The 22005-nt window shown below is 37.6% G+C and overlaps 1 protein-coding gene across 1 annotated transcript in view; it reads right to left on the bottom strand.

Moving 5' to 3' along the window:
- Dnajc1 (DnaJ heat shock protein family (Hsp40) member C1) overlaps nt 1-22005 on the bottom strand; it is a 151227-nt gene that overhangs the window by 12679 nt on the left and 116543 nt on the right. The window contains exon 9 of the mRNA XM_051205672.1: nt 14366-14485. Within this exon, the coding sequence (XP_051061629.1) occupies nt 14366-14485 (120 nt within the window). The remainder of the gene's footprint in view (nt 1-14365; nt 14486-22005) is intronic.

Below are 22005 nucleotides of genomic sequence, written 5' to 3'. Positions count from 1 at the left end.
TTGGGATGTCCAATGTCCTCCTCTGGCCTCTGCTGGCATCAAGCAAATATATGATGCACAAACATGTATGTAGGCAAAGCACCTATACACATATGATAAGACAAAAATAATAAAAAACGATGGTTTATAAAAATGATGGCTGCAAGTGACTCAGTTTTCTTGATAACTTCTATTTTCTCAGAAGAAGCATCTATATGGTAGCTAATGACAAAAATGGAGGGGCAAATTTGGCATCTTCAGCTGATCATTTGAGTGTAATAAAGAAGTTACCAAAAACAATGCTAATGTCCAGTGTATACTGGTATACACTGGGAAAGTAAAGTTATACTGTATACAGTTTACCCAGAGGTTATCTTTCTGTGAGCTTGGCCATCATCAAGTGTACTGCTTCTCTACAACTGTGTGACTTGAGAAACATGGGTGCTGAGTTGCTTGAGCTGGTTATGCTGCTTTCTCTGCTGCACAGTTGAGGTTTTAGCTGCCAGTCCTACTTTCTGTTATGTGCCAGTGCAGATGTGTCTCAATGCAGTATGAAATAAGCTACAGCTAGGACTTTCTTTCCTTGTCTCACTTGGGAAGAAGAAATAAATTTCTTCACAGCATTCAAATAGCTGTGGTCTCTTCTTTAGTACCTAAACAACTAGATTGGGCAGCTTTGGGGAACACAATGCACCTAGTGTGCAAAAGTCGTGTGGATAAAAGAACTGTAGGGCTGGGCAGTGGTGGCGCACGCCTTTAATCCCAGCACTCAGGAGGCAGAGGCAGGCGGATCTCTGTGGGTTTGAAACCAGCCTGGTCTACAAGAGCTAGTTCCAGGACAGCTCAAAAGTCACAAAGAAACCTTGTCTTGAAAAACCAAAAGACAAAACAAAACAAACAAACAAACAAAAAACCTAATAATTTCTTTGTAATTATCTTTTATATTATCTAAAATAATCTAATAATCCATTTATAAATAATTATCTTAATCTATCCTCAAAATTAGCAAAAATACAAAAACAAGGAAATTAGCAAAACAGAGAAGAGCTGGGTAAGCAGACAGATACACACAAGTTTAAAGTTCTGTTTAACACATGGAACTCTGTGATTCTCTAAGTTGTACTGAGTATATGATCACAGTCCTGATGTCTTCAGGTAACCCAGGGAAGATGTTAACTGCAGTGACATTTCCAGTCATACTTTCAGATTCTGGCTCCCTTGGTATCTGCACTATTAGTATAATAGCAGAAGTTATGTGCTGGCACAATGTCTCAGCAGGTAAAGGTGCTTGCCACGCAGACCTGGTGATCTAAGTTAGATACGCTAGGACTCATGTGAAGAGATGGAGAGAGAACAGACTCCACAGAGTTGTCCTCTGGCCCCCACACATGGTGCCACTACTTGTGTAACCCCTACTCTTTCCTTACTTTAGTTTTCCATTTGGATTTTCCATTTGCTACAACCTAGAACTATTGCAGCTTTCAAATTCAAAGTATATTCTACTACCCTAACCATTAAATAAACCACTTGAAAAATCTTTCCAATTGGTAGGAAGCAGTGCTGAACATTCTTATTATTGTTCCAAATGTCTTTAATCCATTAAAAAGGGAGACCTAGAAAAAAAGGGGGTACATCTCAACTAACTGACTGACCATCTCTATAAATTGTATTGACTGTTGGGAAAATACTTCTGTGACAGACACCAGTATGGTTTTGTAGCTACTATTAGCACACCCAGTGAGTACTGAAGTAATCCAGTATGTATTCACCCTTGTCCCTCTCTGTTTGGTAGCTTTCTAAAACATTAGAGAAAGGAGACAATTTAAACTGCATTAGCCTCTGAGCTACTGCCCAAGGTCAATAAGATGTTATATAAATAACTTGAGGGTACTATATTAAGTTTTACTATCTAAGCTGATTCTATTATAAGAACACAGGTTACACTGTGAGCTGAGCTACTGTATTATGAATAAGAATGACCCCGGTATTCAAAGTGCCTATGTCTTAACTAGTAAATTGGAAATAGCTGTTAAAGATGTTATGCTTTTACTAAGACACAAAGTTTTGATGAGTATGATCCACAAACTCAATTTGTTAGTGACAGAACATGTAAAGGGCCACAGAAACAATGAGTGAATGAAGTGGGAGAATTATACAGAAAAATTTCAGCTGGGCATGATGCTATTTAAGTGCTTGAGAGGCAGGGGCAGAAGGTTTGTGAATTTGAGTCAGACTGGGTTTCACAGAAAGATCTTTTCTCCCAAGGTGCTAAGGGTGGAACTCAGTCTGGGTACTGCACACTTGGTGCAGGAGGATAAGAGCTCCTCCAATGCATGGCAGTCAGCTGCTTGGAAGAACATCTGAGACAGTGGTGCCTGCCAGGAGCCTGCTATGCTTACTGGTCAGCTGCTGGGACAGGACTGTGCTGTGCTCAAAAGTATCCCTTTGGCCTCAGAAGATGAAAAGACTTTGACTGAGGCATGATTAACAGAATAAGGCTGCAGTACATGAGGGGTTCAAAAGGGCAACATGGGCCAAGAATGAGTCACCTGGGCTGAGCTCTTAACCCAGACCTCCATTAACCCCATAGCTCTATGGCCTTGAACAAATCCTTTTTCTAGAATGTTATCTGCAGCAAAGTGGCAATGGTTTATATTAACACAGTACTTCCATCCTGCTATTGCATGCCATATCCTAACCACCCTACAAAACTAGTATCACAACGAAGAAACTGAAGCTCAGAGTGGCCTGAGGGATGACAGAGTCACAGAGTGCATAGACAGAAGTCAGACAGCAATATCAGGCTTTCTTTTAAGCTGTGCTCTTTATCCACTTTACCGAAGGACTGTATTAATAACTTTTTAGTTCAAGCATTCTGTTTCATCTGTTGTGCCATTAGTAATGAAATATCTTCCCACTCAGGGTTGGCTTAGGGCAGCACTGCAGTTACAATGGTGGCATTATACATATATAGTTCTAGCCACTCAGGGACTTGTTCAATAGAGTTCAGATTAATTAAGACCGTGTTTCTAAGAAAGAGCATGCTTTATTGGTTTACAATTTGTATATCCAGACATGGTGGCACATACCTATAATCCCTGCAATCTCAGCACTTGGAAAGGAGATGGAGGAGGGTCAGAAGGTCAAGGTCATACTTGCTATGATGGTTAATACTGTCAATTTGACAGAATCTAGAGTCACAGAAGAGAAACCTCTCTGGGCATGTCTGTGAGGGACTGACCATCTAGATGGATTACTTGAGGTGAGAAGAGGATCCCTAAAGGCTGGCAGTACCATTCCATGGCCTGGGGCCTGTAGTGCTGGACCAAATTAAAGACAGGAAGCTGAGAAGAGACATTTAGTTCCATGGACACAGGAGTTCCTTGCTTCCCTATCATGATGTACTATGTACTTCAACTGAGTGCCAAAACAAACCTTTCTTCCTTAAGACACTTTTGTCAATGCATTATGTCATAGTGACAAGATAAGTAAATAATGCTCTTGGATACCCAGAAGTCCCTGTCCTAAACATAATAATAATAATAATAATAATCATCATCATCATCATCATCATCATCTTATTTTAAAAAAAATATTGGGTTTAGTAAGGAAATAGAATTCAATTTGTGAAATTGGCCTCATTTTTCCAGAAACCATTCTCAACTTGGGTATTGTGTCTCACACTTGTAAATCCCAATACTTGGGAGGTTAGGGCATGAGAATTACTACATATTTCAGGCCATTCTAGGCTACAGAGTGAGGTTCAGGACAACCTGGGCTACAGTATAAGATCTTGTGTCAAAGCTATTTATATATCATCTTAATTGAGTGAATTTAATATAGGATTTGAAACTCTGAAATGTTAGAGGAAAATGGGAAGCCACTTAAAGAACGCACATAGATAAGGAATTCTAAATAGGACTGTAATCACTAGGGAAGTAATGCTGACAATTGGAATGACATTTTGCACAATGGAAACAATCAGCCTAAAGGAACAGTGTACAGAATGGGAAGAAATCTTTGTTAATTACACAGCTAACAGAGGAATAACATCTAGAATACACAAATAACTAAAAAACAAATAACCCAAATCAGAGCTGGGGGGTTGGATTGAGGGTTCTGTGATTAAGAGCATGCACTGTTCTTCCAGAGGATCTGCACCCTCATCTCAGGTGGTTTACAACATACAACTCTAGCTCCAGGATCATTTGACACGTGTGGCTTGTGTGAGCACCTGCTTTCATAAGTGTGTACGTATGCACATACACATAGGTATAATTACAAAAAGTAAGACATCAGTGATAAATCAAAAAAGGATGGATAATGGAGTGTTTTAGAACCACCAGGAAAAGGCCATTGAGAGCACAGACAAGAGAGAAGCATTCTATGACAAAGTTACAGGAAATATTTTCAATAAAATAGAAGATAATTACAAAATCTAGAAAAAAAAAGACATATTTAAATACAAGAGGCATATAAAATATCAAAAGGAACAAAAAAATACCCTCACACACATCATATTACAGTTAAGACACTAAAAATACAGAGTAAGACAGTAGTGAAAACTGCAAAAAGAAAAAAAATGCGTCAAGTCACACAATATGGCTGATTTATAACAGAAACCTTTAAAGTGAGAAGGGCTTGGAAGGATATATTCAAAGTTCTAAAAGATTATGACACCAACTTGGACTGTTATACACAGCCAAACTATTTATCATGATTGAAAATAAAAATTTTCTGGGATAAAAACAGACTAGTGGTGGGTAGAACTACACCCCAACCTGAGTTGGGGTCTATTTAAACTTTGATCTCATTTCAGGATCCTGTAGATGGGTCTCTTTGTCATTCTTCCCAATATGTTCACATTAAATACATCTTTTTCTTTTCCTTTTGTTTTATTTTTCTTTCCCTCTTAAACAAACAAATAACAGAAAAAACAGACTACAGGAACATATAGTAACTAAGCCAGCGATACAGAGGTTATTGGGAGAAATACTTCAGAATGACAAGTATAAATATACATGAAGAAAACAAGAAAAATGAATAATACAAGAACAGTTAATCAAGACATTTAAGAAAACATCACAAAACCAAAAAAAAAAAAAATCACAAAATGACAGGAATATATATATATATACATATATATGTATATATATATATATATCTTTCAATAATACCTTTGAATATTAATGATCTCTAGTCTCCAATGAAAAGATAAAGACTTGTTTCTGTTCAGCAAAGGAAACTGTCAATCAAGTGAAGAAACAGCTCACTGAATAGGAGAAAATCTTTGCCAGCTATGTATATGACAGAGGATTAGAATTTAGAACATACATAGAATTAGACAAAACAATCTACCTAATTAAATAATGGGCTAAGAGACTGGTCTCAAATACAAATGCCTAGCAGACTTCATGTCCTCTGCCATCATGGAAATATCTCACCCCAATTGGAATGGCTATCACATTCATCAAGAAAACATATGCTAGAGAGGAAGCAGAGAAAGGGGAATTTTCATCCACTTGTGGTGGGAGTGAAAATTGGTGCTGTCACTACAGCAGTCAATGTAGAAGCTTCTCAAAAGAGTAAAGCCAAAGTTACCATATGAGACAGCGACACTGCTCTTGGGTAAATATCCAAAGGACTCCATATGTCACTAGAGAGACTAGCATACCCATGTTCACTGTTGTTCTATTGGTAATAGCTAGGAAAGAGAAACAGACTAGCTGTCCATCAACTAAAGAATGGATAACAAAAATATGAGATGATATATATATATATATATACACACACACACACACACACATATATGTATATATATATATATATATTTTTTTTTTTTTTAAAGAAAATGGTATTGTTAGTTGTAGGCAAAATACTATATACCAGATCTTTTCATGTTGGTCTTGAATGCTGGGATCATTGCCATGAATTCAGGTAGTGGTATTCATCTCTTGTTCAACTAAAATTGAATTGATCTCTGAGTTTTGTCTATATTGCCATATACAGCATTTCTTTGTCTATGGTTGAGAAGCTCTCTTCTGTGTGCACAAACCACATTTTCATTTTTAAAACAATATTTCACACACCAATTCCAGTTCCTTTTTCCTCCTGTCCCACTACTCCCCCCCCCCCCATGGGGAATCATCATAGTCTGTCATATCATTTGGGGCAGGACCAAGGCCCTCCCCCCACTGTATTTAGGCTGAGCAAGGTAACCCTCCATAGGGAATGGACTCCTAAAAGCCAGTTCATGCACTAGGGATAATTACTGGTTTCATTGCCAGTGGCCCCCATAAACTTCTCACTCCCCCCCAACTGCCAGCCACATTCAGGGAGCTTAATTTGGTTTTATGCAGATTCCCCAGCTGTCAGTCCATGAGCTCCCTCTTGCTCAGGTCAGCTGTTCCTGTGGGTTTCCCCAGCCTGGTCTTGACCCCTTTGCTCATCACTCCTCCCTCTCTACTACTGGATTCCAGGAGTTCAGCCCAGTGCTTAGCTGTGGATCTCTGCATCTGTTTCCACCAGTTCTTGGGTGAAGGCTCTGTGATGGCAAGTAAGGTAGTCATTAATCTCATTATAGGGGTAGGGCAGTTAAAGTACCCTCTCCACTAATGCTTAGATTCTTTGTTGGGGTCATCCTTGTGGATTCCCAGGGATTTCCCTAGTGCCAGGTTTCTCATTAACCCCATAATGGCTATCAAGGTATCTCTTTCTTTGCTCTCCCTCTCTGACCCATCATGTTCCCCTCCCCACCCCAAATTTACTCTGGAGATCTTTATATCACATTTTCTCTACCCATTCCTTTGGGTTATCTCATGGTCTTGGCAATACTGCCATGATGGAAACAAAGTGCTGATGCCTTTTCCACATCTTGGCTTTGTTTCTTCTGGAATATGGATATCCAGAAGAACTGCTAGATTTTTAATTTCTGGAGAAACCTCAATACTGTTTTGCATTACACATCCCATTCACATTCTAACTAACAGTGCACAAGGTATAGTGTACTTATAGTTTTATGCCTTACATTTAGTTCTTTAATCCATTTGGTTAATTTTTTGTATATGATGCAAGACATTTCCTTATTTTCATATAGTACAAGTTTTTTCAAGTACCATTTGCTGAGTAGTCTATTCTTTCTCAGTAAGTGTTCTTTGCACCCCTTGTGAATATTAGTGACTGAATATATATGGGTTTGTGTCTGGGCTCTCTATTCTGTTCCACTGGTCTCTATGTCTGTCTTCATGCCAGTACCATATTGCTTTAATTACCATGTTCTGTAATATATTTTTAAGTCAGGAAATATGATTGCTCCCAGCTTTATTCCTCTTTGTCAAGATTGTTTTGTATGTTTGGGACTCTTTATAGGTCCAAATAAATTTTTCAACTGCTTTATCCTATTTCTATAAATCAATAGTGTTTTAAATAAAACAATACAACAAATAAATATTTAAATATATAATATGGAAAAATCTGAAAGGTAAAATGTTACATTTCTTTAAGTTTTAAAAATTAAGGTAATGCATGTAAATGGCCTTAGGGGAAAACAGTACATAAGGGCATGGGATGAAAAGCAATGCTCCTTATACCCATGGGCTTCCATTTCTGTTCACAGCTCTTGTGGATGTTACAAGGTTAGAATTATACCCAGCTAAATAGCATGCTTCTCATATACACTATATATTCGAGGTTTCTTTCCTGCTTCTCTCTATTCTTCATTCAAACCACTGCTGTCTTTTACATGGACAAGTGAACTACTCTTTACCTGGCCATCCTTCCTGTTTCCACTTTCCCTGTGCTCACAACATCCTAGTACTTTCCCACCCACTCACAGGAAATCTCCAAGTTTCAGTCAGAAAGGCCCTGTGTGATCTGCTCTTGTACTATATCTTGGTCACATTTTACATAACCTCCACCTATGCCTTTCCAGACCACGAGGACCTCTCCGCTTGACCTTTCACAGCCCCCAAATGTTCTTGCTTCAGTCCTTACGTGCGTTTCCTTTATCCCTGAGGCTCCTTCTTGGACAACCATGAGCCCTCACTTTGTGTCTATTCAGCAACATCTCAGGAAGGATTTTCCAAGAATTCTACTAGGTTCCTTCAGTTTCTACCTTCTTAGGGTGTTTTAATTTATTACTATTCATATTAGGACTGTCCCCATCTGACTTTTCCATATAATCAGGGTTTCCCCATCAGGGCTCTCTGCAGTTTCACAGATCAACTGCCTCTGCTTAGATGGCTGCAGCTTAGTTACAGGAAAACTTGTATTCTAGCTCAATGGAAGGGAAAATTCATTTCCATTATGTTCCACTGAACAGAATTAGTTATGCAGCCATATCATAGGTCAGAAGACTTAGAGGCAGTGTTACTGGGAACATATGAACCCAACTACAAATCTATTATTATCTAAGAGTAAGGAGAAAATATGTTTTGGTGGACAACACACAAGAATCTTCTATAATTGCAGATTTTTAAATTGAAAACATATGTGTAAAACATGATGTTTAAAACATGAAAAGTCATTATGTAAAATATTACAATATTGTGACCTAGTAAGTATTTTTTACCTAGTCTACTGAAATTTCCCCTTTTTGGTGGTGGTGGTAATGGGCTTCTGTACTTTGTGGAGTTTGGAGTTGTCTTCTTTTTGTATACACATATAATATATACATTGCCCAAGTTCTAAGCTGTACTATTTATTCTAAAAATACCCCTTTCCCAGGGTTCTGATCCTTGTCAGAAAGTCCTCAATCTCTCTCTTTTTGTCTTTTTCCAATCAATCTCTTGTTCCAACTTGCACGTCCTGCTCTTGCCAGCTATAGTGTGGAGTATTGTGACTGATGTTGCAGGACTTGATCCATGGCTGTTTGGAGCTTAAGTTCCCTCTTTCTCATGGAGGATAACCTCCTGTATTTGATCTCACACAGGAACTGTTCAGGACACTTCTTAGACCTGTAAAGGGACAGCTTCCTCACCTCCCAGAGTCTACTGTGGCCTAGTGACCCGATATCACTCTGACATGCCTTACACTGAGAAGTGTTCTCCATAGTAAGGAGAACTTTGAGGATTTATATATTCTCAGTGCTTGTAAATCTCCCCATGATCTTCTCCATATAGCCATTTGGTTTTGGAAAACTCTTACAAAGTAGCCCCAGGTATCCTTGCATTCCAGAAAGCTTTGCTGTATCATTTACTAAGCAAAATCTTGCCTCTGGTTTCTTTTAATGAGACTCAATCAGATCTGAATTTCTAGGATTGCATTTCTATATTTCTATATTTCTTTTTTCTTTTCTTTTTTTTTTTTGAGACAGGGTTTCTCTGTATTGTTCTGGAGCCTGTCCTGGAACTCACTCTGTAGATCAGGCTGCCTCTGCCTCCTTAGTGCTGGAACTAAAGGTATGTGCCATCAATGCCCAGCAGAATTCCTGTATTTCTTTTCTGTATGTTAAAAGTCTTTTTATTCTGCTTTCTAGGAGATTTTCCTAAAGATAATTTTCAACAATTCTGTTGTTTTATTTGATACTTATTTTTGTTTTAATATTTTCTATGGTATCTTGTCCTTTAAAATATTGAATTATGTATGTATGTTTTGTGTGTGTGTGTGTGTGTGTGTGTATGTGTGTGCATGTGTAAGTATGCACTGACCTCTACCTGCTTTTTAAAATAATTCAGCATTTTCTTGATTATCTGGATATTAGAAGGATGTTATAATGAGATTGCATCAATAGGCTCAAATAAACTAATTCAAGAAGGCTGATTCAGCTTTACTAAAGATATCCAACTAGTAAAACATCAAATAGTCTACAACATTGTTATTTTCATATGTAACTAAAATAAAAAGTAAGTAGCCAAGTCCAGCGGTTTGAAAGTGAATAGTTTTATATGTCAAAGTAGTTTCTCTTGGAAAATTAAAGAAAATATTAGGTCATCATTGTTAAAATTTCACATCTGGGCTGATAAGAAAGATACCTGCATGTATGCAAAGTAATCAGTTTGATCTCAGACCCCCGTCATGGAAGCAAAGAAAAAAAATCCTTCAAGATGCCCTCTGACCTCCAAACATGCCATGGCATGCATGCTCACACAACACAGAGCAAATAAATCTAATGCAAACCTCAAAACTCACTAAAAAAAAATCTACATTGATTTCTGAAAAAACTGTCATAAATAAGAACCAAAAAATTAAACTGAAGAAAACTTCCCCAGTATATCCCATATTAATGACTAACAGTAAACTAACAGCCAAAAACCAGATTTCTTTATTAAAAGATAAATAAAACCTTCTGCAGTAATTACTGTATAATACTCAGTGGAACAGGCCAAATAGAGTGATTGAGTAATTGGCTATCATTCACTTGGAAGGCTGAAGCAGAATAACTATTACAAGTTTGTAGCAAGCCCGGGACACATGTGACTTCTAGCTCAGTCTAGCTTACACAGTAAGACCCTATGTAAAAAACAAAACAAAACAAAACAAAAAAAAAAAATCAAAAAAGAAAAACAAACAAAAAAGAAAAAAGGAAAAACTTTTAATATATGCATGTGAATTATATCTAGTAACATGAAAGTCATAATTCAAATGAGCTAGTGACTCATCTAGCAGGGAGGATGGTATAAAGCACTCAGGCATTCCAAAATGAAGTGCTTTTGAAGGCTGAGGTGGCAAAGGCAGGAAAACAGGACCTAGAAGACAGCTCAGGCTTGGCCACAGAGAACAGAGAGAGCAGGAAGCTGTCAGTGTAGTGAAGAAACCAAAAGGTTAACTTTCATCATTTTCAGGACTTCAGGTAGGGCTATACTGATGCTAACAATAATAATATATTGTCAAAATAATATCAAGCTATATTTTTAAATTTGCCAATAACCATAAGGCTTCTTGACTTTGAAAACATCACCAAAATAACATTGTATCAATTTGCCCACTAGGGCTCTTCTGTCTCAGCGCTAGTTATAGCTATCTGACAATAAGCTGGCTTTTACTCTTTGCTTTACTCTTCACTGGCATACCTTACACAGGTCTTACATTATCTTTGGCATTAATTATAAAAGTTAAATCTAGCCACCTGGCTTTTGTTTAACTGTCTACCTGGGCCTTTACTAAATAAGCAGAAAATTCCACTCAGTCTATTATCATAAACAGAATGCAAGAGATTAGTGGCCAGCAGCACACCAGGGTCAGTTTACAGCCTTTCAGGCAAGAGAATATTACTTCAGGAGCAAGAAATCTGATGCTCCCTGACCTTAACTTAGAAGCCTGCAGTTAATAATCACATTAAAGGTGGTTTTACATGCCAGACAGTTTTTGTTTCCTTTGTTGTTTTTATAATTTGAGTGCCCTTTGTGGTTACTAAAATTATATGCCAAAAGGCATATAATTAACATTTAAAATTTAAGCCACAATAAAGTTGGTCTCACAGTTTACCTGAGTTAAAAAATACTTTATGTAAAAAAATGTTTAAAAATTAAAATATTGCTTGTACTTTTCCTGGGTAGAATTTAATAATTTAACTCTATTTATGACAAATAATATATTGATTCTTTTTTAAACAGAGGAAAAAAATAGGTTTTGTAGTAGAATCTAACAATCTAAATAAAGAGCCATACACTCTCACCTTTCCCCGTAAAAGGTCAATTGTTTCTGGAAGGAAAGAAGCAAGCCTGAAGCTACACATTTAGCAGGGAAACGGGGTCAAACAACAGCTGTGCAGATGTGGGCTGGACGCCAGAAGATCGGGTCAGTGTGCTGTAAGAGGAGAATGTGACCGACAAAGGAACCTGGCTTCTCTTACACAATCAAGGACTTAATGACAACAAACCTAATTAACACTGCAGGCCAAAAAGAAGTGTAAGTGACCTTTTAAAGTGTGATTAACATTCTACTAAAGGAACTGTACCAGCTGAAACCACTTCAGCTGGTTTAGTTGGTTCACAAGTCTTGGGCATTACTAAAACAAGTCTGCTGGAGGCTAGAGACAGTTGAGTAGTTAAGAGTAGTGGGGTTTAAATCCCAGTACCCACATGGCAACTTACATTTGTTTGCAACTCCAGTCCTAAGGGATCTGTCATCCTCTTCTAGATTCCTTGGGCACCAGGCATGCATGAATATGGTATATAGACATATATGCAGGCAAAACACCCACACATATAATATATAAGTAAAATTAAAAAAAAAAAACCAGTATCACAATACAATATGACCAAGAAACATTACTTATGTGTTAGCTGAGTCTTCTTTTTGCGGGAAAATTGTTTGCACTGCCAGTTGGCTGTGCTAATAAAGTTTATCTTGAATCAGAGGGTAGAGCTAGCTACTAGCTGACAGAAGTATCTTCAGCTGACTTATGCACACTGCACATTCCATATTTGTTTAACAGTATGGAGTAATACTGCTAACAGTAATAATGCAGATATATATGTTACCTTTAAAAGTTTAAAGGTTTTCAGAACAAAGGGACTGGACATGAATGAAGACAAAACAAGTAACTTAAGTGATCCAGCCTCTTAGATTTGTTGCAGTCTCCTCAAAATTCTACATCCAGAACAACTTCAAATCTGCTAGCTGAGATGGTCCAGCCTCACAGACCCCAGCCAGGATTTCGGATAAGCTCTACACTTTCCCATCACACAGAGCCTGAACAACAAATGATAAAACTAGCTGACCCAGGACTTGATCATTATTTTCTCAGGGTCCCTAAAGATGTCACTGCCCCCAGACGGCAGGAAGCAGTCTAGAGAACATGATGCCCACATTCCCAAGGGAGGGGGTTGGTGATTTTTTTGGCTGTTCAATGGGGTATGAATGTCATCATTTAGGGGAGTTGGTTGCAAAATATTACTGGTCATGGTAAGGGAGGAAACTAGGCAAGGGAGGTAGGATTCAAGGATTTCTTTCTGAGAAAATTAGTAAGTAAATGAATAAATAAAAGGGGGATATGGAAAGGATAGGATAAAAGGGTAGATTATTGAATCAACTTTAAACTAAAAAGCAACTTTTTTTTTTTGATTTTTCCAGACAGGGTTTCTCTCTGTAACAGCCCTGGCTGCCCTGGAACTCACTGTAGACCAGGGTGGTCCTAAACTCACAGAGAGATCTAACTGCCTCTGCCTCCCAAAAGTGCTGGGATTAAAGGCATGAGCCGCCTTTCTTTACCTCTTAAGAAGACACTAATTAGCATACTACTGTTTTTTCTTCATACAATCAAATTAAATGTTTTGGGCTCTTTAAAGAAGTATTTTTAGAATGATTAAGAATAATTTTAGTAATTAAAAATATAATGTTTAAAATATAAGCAACCTTGGAATGTCTTTAATGTGTTTAGTTATACCATTCCTTTACAAAATGCCTTAAAATGAGAAAATGAAATGCACATTTCAGCAGTGCTCTTAGAAGAAGAAAGGTATCTCTACGGTAGTCCATGAGCTAAAGATAACTGGTCGCTTCACAAAACCACAGAAATGATCTGTTATTAGATATAATAGCTTTTGTTCTGTGAACTTACTTATATATACATGCATATGTAAATATATATAATAAAAATTCTCAATGCAAGTCCTAAACAAAAGGAAAAGAGGAATAGAAAAAAATGGACAGTATGCTCATTAAAATGTGTGCCTACTGTAAAAAAGACCTAAAGACACGCCAATAGAATTAAAGAGGAAATTCAAATCTTTGCTTTTCAGCAACTCTTTAAAGAACTTTTAACCATAAGATGTATTTAAAGCAAACTTAGTAAAGGGTATTTACTATGCCTTACACAAATATCAGTTTGATAACTGAGACAGAAGAGTCCCATCCTCACTCCTAATTAGATATTTAAAGATCTGGCACATGTCAGGTACTCTACTGTAGACTCCCTGAATGAACACATCTAAAGTGCTTTGTCAAAAGGTCAGTACTTTGTCTTCTAGGTGTTAGGTATGGACATTCAGACACACAAGCCGAAATGAATGGCCAGTAGCATCCTGGAAAGAAACATTCCATCTGCACTAAGACTAGTGCTTATTTCATTAATCCCAACCACCTGTCTAAATACATCAGCAATCTGTACTTTACTGTTAAGGCTGAAATGTCATCTCTCTAACTCTGGTCACTTTGAAAACTGTCTTTTCCACAATTAAAGGGTCAATATAAACAAAGAAGCTAACACTGTTTTCTATGATTAAATTTCAGTAGCTTAAGTCTCTGAACACTACAGTTCTTCACACTGCTGTTTTACTGTAGAACAGGGGATGGACTCACATCTGCTTCTTGTTTCTTTCACTACTGGTTCAGTCACAGGTCCTTTTTCCACAGATAACCCAGGACCCATCTAAGTCTGCCTCCTGCATAGCTGGCTTGTTCTGGTTTGTCACTCCCCACATAAAGCAAATCTTAGTGAACTCACATCTGTCACAGATCGACCCAATTCGTGGGCAATCTTTTCCCATCGACCTGGGGTCCCTCCTGGGAACTTAACCATACTTCTTGTCAGCTGGTTGAGGTCCTCTTCTGTCCATTCAGGTGCCTATAAAACAGTAATTAGAAAAATGCTTACTAAAACACTAACAAGCCTGTGAAACAATTACTGGCAGAGCCTTTTCTGCAATGACCAACAGTACTAAGCATGTATTTAAGCTTAGTCAAAGACTGGAGCACCAACTTCATGGGCAGAATGGAGTCCCAGAAGCCTTGGAAAGATTTTTGTATGCATATAAGAAAATGGGAGTACTGCATAATACAAAACCATGGTTTTGAAGATATTTCTTAAAAAACCAATTTTACATTAAAATAAAAAACCATTGTCAAAGCCCATAAAAAACTCTTGCTACAAAATGTTGTAATACTCATATAACTCATATAACATGGCTAGCAAAGTTTTCAAGTAAAAAAAATACTATAAAAGAAAACAAAATGGTTCTTAGATGTATACATGAAAATCTGAAGATAAAAGTATTGAGACTCAGAATTGTGCCCATTCTATGTAACAATAACAACATTCAACTTTAGAAATGTTTAATTTGTCAAATGCCAGCATTCTGTAAAACTTGAGAACAAGTAAAATTAGGAACTCTTACACCAAGATGTGAACTGTTCAGTCCATGCAAAGCTTTTCATAGTTGAAATAATGGAAACACCTTAAAGATTACAAAACTGCACAAAAATTCTAGTAGCAACATACTCTCAAATTTTACTACTAGTGACTACCAATGGCTAAAACCTAAAACCAAGTAAATAAACATAAATCACTGTTGGATAAGGGAAAAGACCATAATATGACAACCATAGTCTGGCATAAGCTACCAGCAATCAGAGGCACTAACAATGAGATGAAGGAAGCTCACCTCATTTTCCTTTAATTAAAAAAAAAAGGGGGGGGGGGAGAAAGGTAGTGGAGAAATCTTAGAAACGAATACCTTTTCTAATCACCATTTCCAATAATGAACAGGCATCCATCAGCCAGTGTGCATTACAGAGCCATCAGCACAGAACAACAGTTAGCAGTGAGTGACCCCAGGGACTATCTCCATAGCCCCAGCAAAGCCTCTCCCTGACACTAATCCTCCCTGTCATTCTCCCACTGTGCTCTAACCACACTGACATCCGCCTGCCTCACTGCAAGCCAAAGGGGCCCTTCCTGACTTTTTACTGTCTCCCTCAATCAATGGTTCAAGCATGCTCTTTTCACCATGTCCAAATGGCAGCTTCACTCAGAATCAGTGCACTGCCCCTGTTAAAGGGCTTTTCCGAAAGGCTTTCCGATTTGCATTCATTTGCAAAGCAAACTACTTTTATTCACTTTGTTCTGCTATCAAGAATGTTCCCTGAAGCAGATAAATTGGCATAAATACAACCTGCCACTTAAGAGTCAGTAAATAATAGCCAATAGTAGGGAGGATTTTATCAATCATTCTATTTTGTATCCACTATGGGCTGAAAGCCTCGAACATATTCATCAGTATAGCCCCTACAATACATGCATAAACTCACTTAGATTAAAAAGGTCGTCTACACTGGATCTGGCTAGAATTTCTTTGCTATTTAATGAAGATCAGAAACTTAATTTTCTGTATCTCTTAAGCTAAAAATTACCCAGTGGAGTTTTCCTTTCCTTTTGCCTTATTTAAGGAAAAATTAGTTATTTAGATATCATTTAGGGGAACAAATCAGATTTTCAAAGAAAATACTATTCATATTGTTAAAATCCAAAACTCTAATAAGTATACAGAAGTGTGAAGAGGTTAAGCTTGAGGAGAATTTAAATATAAGCTGGCAGTGCAAAAGCAAGCCATGCAGACCATTAAGACTCTCACTGGAACAGGGCTCACACCAAAACCACACTAGTGCAGTAGAGCACAGCAGGCCACCTGATGTCCACATCACTTTTAACAGAAACTTAACTACCATTTTAATGGATTGGGTTCCCAAAAACATACACACACACACACACACACACACACACACACACACACACACACACACCAACAGTCAACATTAAAACCAATCAGATTTTAATTTCTTCTTAATGAATCTAACAACATAGCACTACTGTTTTCCTGGGAAAACAACATTTTATTTAAATCAAATACCTGTATAGAAAACTTGAAAGAAAAAAAAAAAAATCACTGACTGATTTTTTCAGTTTTCAGCAAACTTCCTTTCAGTTTTCGTTGTTTCATGGCCATGATTTTTACAATTATTGTTAAAATATGGGTAATAATAAGAACCCATGGCTGAAATCTGAGTGTGGCCTTTGACTACTCATTATTCCCTCTCCTACTGCTGCACGGCCCTTTGGTGAATGTGTAATTCCTCAGCAATAGTTAGTGGTGTCTTTAGAAGGAACAGAGCCCACTGTGACCCAGCTACTCCAGCAGCCGTGAGGGTGGCCGTGGTGTGAATGTATTCTCCCTGTTCTAATATAGAGCCAACTGTAGCTGTGAAAGTCAAATGAATGCATAAGCATACTGCTTTGCCACTTAAAACCATGTGTGTCCAATATTACTGAAACACTGGGCCAAAAATTCATCGCTACAGTAAAGTAATGGAAGATACCACATGGTGTGGGGACAGCTGTTGTGACTACACAAGCATTCCAATTTTGCATCAAAAAAGCCCCACTCTGGGAATAAATCTCCATACTGAATACAAAATAAAAAGTAAGCTTTCAAATTATATTCAATATTTTATGTAGTGACCCCCAAATATATATGCATAAGAATGATGAGGGAAATTTAAATTATATTATCAAAATAATATTCTTTTGGGATGGATTTTTGCCATGAAAACTGACATGTTCAAAGACTTGGTGCCTTTGAAAATCTTTAATATTTCTGGGTTACCAGGGCTTGGAAGTGGCAAGGAAAAGCTTGCTGTTATTTTATAGACCCTACACACAGTTTCCTCTTCCAGTTTTAGGCCATAAAACACTAAATATAATATAATACACAATTTACTTGGCTGAAAAATTATGGTTACATTAAAAGAAAAAACACATTACTTGTATTCATATATTTTAATAGTAAAATGTCCTTTTCTATTTATTAGTTAAATTTTGGTATCGAACCAGTTCTAGTTGGTTTCATTCAACTCAGAGTTTTAGAAATTTTATTCAAGAAAATAGTTTTACATTCTGTCACCTGGTTAAAATGCCAGTTATAGAGCTATAATGTGGATGTATTCCTTTGACTCTATATTCTGTACAGCTTTAGAATGCATTCTGTTTTCAGCTATATAATTACTTTTCCAATTTTAAAGCGACATTGAGAAACTGTGTAAACCAATTGTAAGCCAAGAGCAACAAACTAAAACTAAACCACCTCAAATTATCTTTACTCTTAAGAAGATAAACTCTTGAGGCCCTTCTTCCTGGCTTGTAGTTGGCTACCTCTCACATCTAGAGGGCTCATAACAATACATCCACCACTAAAGACTGGACAGAGAACAGGACTCTACTCCTTAGTTGTTGTTTTCAGTGTTAAGCAAGTACTCCACTACTGGGATAAATCCAACAAGACGACATTTCTGTGTGGCTCTGGTCAAAAACTGACACAGTTATTTTATAATGAAGGAGAGTACTCTGCCTGGGACAGTTCCGCTGCTCTTTTCTGGCAGATTTGATTTTTACTGTGGAGTTCTCATTTCCTCTTGGAGCTATGACAGTGTCCTGTGACTGTGATTCTTTTTCAGGTGACTATATTGTTGCCATTCCCATCAGGTAAATTAAGTTGGACCACATTATTGTAAATCTTGAAATTAATCTTGTCATGTTTTTAGCATTTCAGACAGTTTGCAGACAGCCAACAGTATAGCTTTCATTGCTAAAGCCACTGAACAAGGGGCCAGGAGTCAAAAATATGGATGCAAACTCCATGTCCCCTATTGTCTACAGACTACTGAACACTGAAAAGTCTTCCTCAAACATCAACTCCAAACGTTGACTCTAGGAAGGTGGATCTCTGTATTTGAGGCCAACCTGATCACATAGTGAGTTCTAGGACAGCCAGAACCATATAATACCAAAAAACCAAACCAAACTCCCCAAAGCAAACAAAAATTCTGATTCCCTCTCTCACTTTTTCCTCATCTTTACATTTTGTTTATGAAAAGCAACTGTCCCCAGAAAGAAACCTCTTCCTTTTAGCTACTTTCTAGATAATCAAGGGGTAGGTGATAACAGATATTTACTTAGAAAATTCAGAATGTAGACTTGAGTGGCATGACCTCCATCTTTTCCTGATGGCAACCAAAGGCTGGTCTCATTGGTACACCTTTTGGGAAGAGTGCAGCAAAAGGTATAGGAGAATTGACCTAGTCCTGGGTCAGCCACTTCAAATTTTTTGCAGGAGTCACAAAGTCCTAGATCACGGTCATATGGTTGAATATACTTTCCTGCCAATACAGTTGTAAGTGGGGGCCTGTAATTTGTATAAAACATTGTAAGTGTCTGTGCTTCCTCAGTGGGGTAAGGTCACCTGATATGGCCATGAGGAATTAAACCAGGCCTGTTGAAGTGTTCATAAAACTTAAGCTGTGGAAATTTTATTGAAAGCAATTAGAATTTTTATACCTTTATCAGCAACAGAATATAATGGCATTGCCAGGATCAATACAGTTGTAGTTACCAGGGTACAATGTTTGCAAACTATAAAGGATACACAAGATTAATGCTTCCTTGCCTACTAAGGGAACATACAGAGAAACACTTAAGTGGCCAGCATGTTTCACTACCTGAGGGAATGGGCCAGTCTCTCAGGAACTGGAAGGTACAGTGTGCCCCAGGAACCATGGACTCTAACCTGAAAAATCCATGATGCATGCATGCCTCTCAAGATAGCTAGGTCAGGCCAACAGCATGGTTCCCACAAAACATCTTATCTTCATATACCTCTTGAAGGAAAAGAGAAGGCTAGGTTTAAAGTTAGGGATGGTTGTGATATAGATACAATATTTATGTATGAAGGTTTTTTTTTTTTTTTTAAGGGCAAAGGATTTTAAGACAAATTTCTCCAAAGATGGTTTATAAATAGCCAACACAATAATGTTGGTGGCCCATGCCTTTAATTCCAGCATTTGGGAGGTAGAGGCGGGTAGATTTTTGTGAGCTGGAGGCAAGCCTGGTCTACACAATGAATTCCAGGGCAGCCATGACTTAAACTGAGAAACCCTGCCTTGAAAAAAACAAAACAACCACAACAACAAAAAGCCAATAACTAGAAGAAATGTTAACACCACTAACAGATTGAAAAGCAATAGTATACAAATTATAATCACAGTGAACTTGAATTTGGGGTCTAGTAAAGAATAAACAGGATGGAGAGACTCTAGTGGGATGGGGTGGTGGATGAGATGCCATAAGGCCTTGCAGACTTGTTAACTGATACTTACTATGCAGAGTCCCTAAGTGCTGCGCATGCATTCTACTACTCAGGCCTCAAGACAACCTTGGAAATGTGATTGTCCCATTGTGTGGGGGCTCTGAGGTTACAGAACTTGTTTAAGACATACATATTTGATCACAATTATTTTATTTTTTCACTACTAAAAATCTACAAATTATTTCCCATTTCCAAAAGGGAAAAAAAAAAAAAAAATCCCAAGTTCCTCTGTATGGATCTAAAGACTGGTTATCTGGACCTGGCCTCCCTCTCTAGTTTATCTCACCGTTATCTCTGTCTCAGAAATCTTCAGCTAGCTAAAACTACTGGTACTAAATACTCAAACTATCTCACATCGATGACCCTTTGCAATATTTTCTTTCTATTCAGAATACAACTGTTCTAAATTACCTACCCGGTAACTCCTCCTCCACTGAGAATTGTTTTCTCAGAGAAGTTTTCCTAGCTCCCTAGGATACTCAAGTTAATCCTGCTAAGTCCCCTCTGTAACATTTTATAGTTTTATTTAAATTACTGCACTACACTTTGATGGTCCCTTCATATAACTGTTTCTAAATATAGATTACAACCACCTTTGATTCTCATGTACACATCCTCAGTGGTGACACATTTTAGAGTCTGAGTAATTATTAAATAAGTTTTGGGGGGTAAAACAGAAGAATTCATACAAAACCCGGCTGTTACTAGGTAGGAAAATAAGTTCAAGACACACTGAAACGTGGACAACTCTACTTAAGTGGGAATGACAACAATTACACGCACACCCAAGATCAGTGATGGGGAAAGCAGCGTTCTCCATTGCGCTGTCAGAGGTCTACCAGAGGAGATGTTCATGTCTCGGGGGACATTTTAATTTATAGATTTATGGCTCTTAAAATTAAATGTGATCTCAAGAGAACATCTTATTCTATCTTCAGGCAGAAAAATTTCTGTATTATCCTACTGGGGAAAAAACTGAAACCAAAAGAAATTGAAGAGATTAAAAAAAAAAAAAATCAGGGCATATGATTGATAAATGCTATGGAGAAAATTAAAAATCTGTTTTTTTTTTCCTAGTCTACAGTTGTATATCTAAGTAGATGGCACTTGATTTCTAGGGCGCTAGAATCTATGTTTTTAAAGCACGAAAGTTAACATTTTTAGTAATTGTATTTGCTTAAAATAGATTCATCTCAATTAGAAACATTCTAGTCCTATGCCCCATTTTCCAGCAAGAAGAAATAGAAACATACAAAAGTTGAGAAAACCTTAATTTCACGGTGCCATGAATAACTGCACTATGGGAGACCCCAGGTTCCCCAATTTTAGCTCAAGAATTCATCAGCAGTTCCTGAGGTTACAAATCGAAGTGTTGTGAACGTTGAAAAGAAAACCTGCATCACAAGATGAACAGTTGAAAGTGGCAATCTTGCCGGGCGGTGGCAAGATTTAATCCCAGCACTTGGGAGGCAGAGGCAGGCAGATCTCTATGAGTTCTAGGCCAACTTGGTCTATAGAGCAAGTTCTAGGACAACTAGGGCTGTTCAGAAAGAAACCCTATCTCAAAAACAAAAACAAAGAGTGAAAGTGGCAATCTTTTGAGTGTTTATATAAAATTATGGTAGCATTACAATTTACATGACACTATTATCAGGATAAGGTTTGCTTCCTTCCTTCCTTTCTTTCTTTTGTTTGTTTGCTTTTTTGAGATGCTTTTTTGAGACAAGGTGTCTTTGTGTATTTCTGGCTGTCCTGGAACTTGCTCTGTAGACAAGGGTGGCCTCAAACTCAGTGATTTACCTGCCCCTGCCTCCCAAGTGTTGGAATTACAGGCATGCATCACCACTGCTGGACTAAAGTTTGCAAATTCTATAAATCAAAATAAATGATTTTTATCCTAGAAAATAATCTCCAGTTTTATTGCAGATAAAGCTCAGAGCTGCTATGTGGTAGCATATGGAAACAGCTAATAACTGCTGCTGTTTCTGAAACTAGTATTTCAGTGAAAAAGCAAGTGAGTTTAATCTACTATGTCATGTACAAGAGCCGTTTAATGACAATACTCAGCCTCTCACAATGCCCCAACTGTTTCTTCCAAATTAGCCACTGATTAATTGAACATCATTACTATAAGCCTGTTGAGTGTTGGTTACAATCAGAGAGTATTTTG

Source organism: Phodopus roborovskii, unplaced genomic scaffold (assembly GCF_943737965.1).
Source record: "Phodopus roborovskii unplaced genomic scaffold, PHOROB, whole genome shotgun sequence".
Lineage (NCBI taxonomy): Eukaryota > Metazoa > Chordata > Mammalia > Rodentia > Cricetidae > Phodopus > Phodopus roborovskii.
The sequence above is the reverse complement of the archived record's forward strand: the minus strand, read 5'-3'. Positions and strand labels throughout refer to the sequence as shown.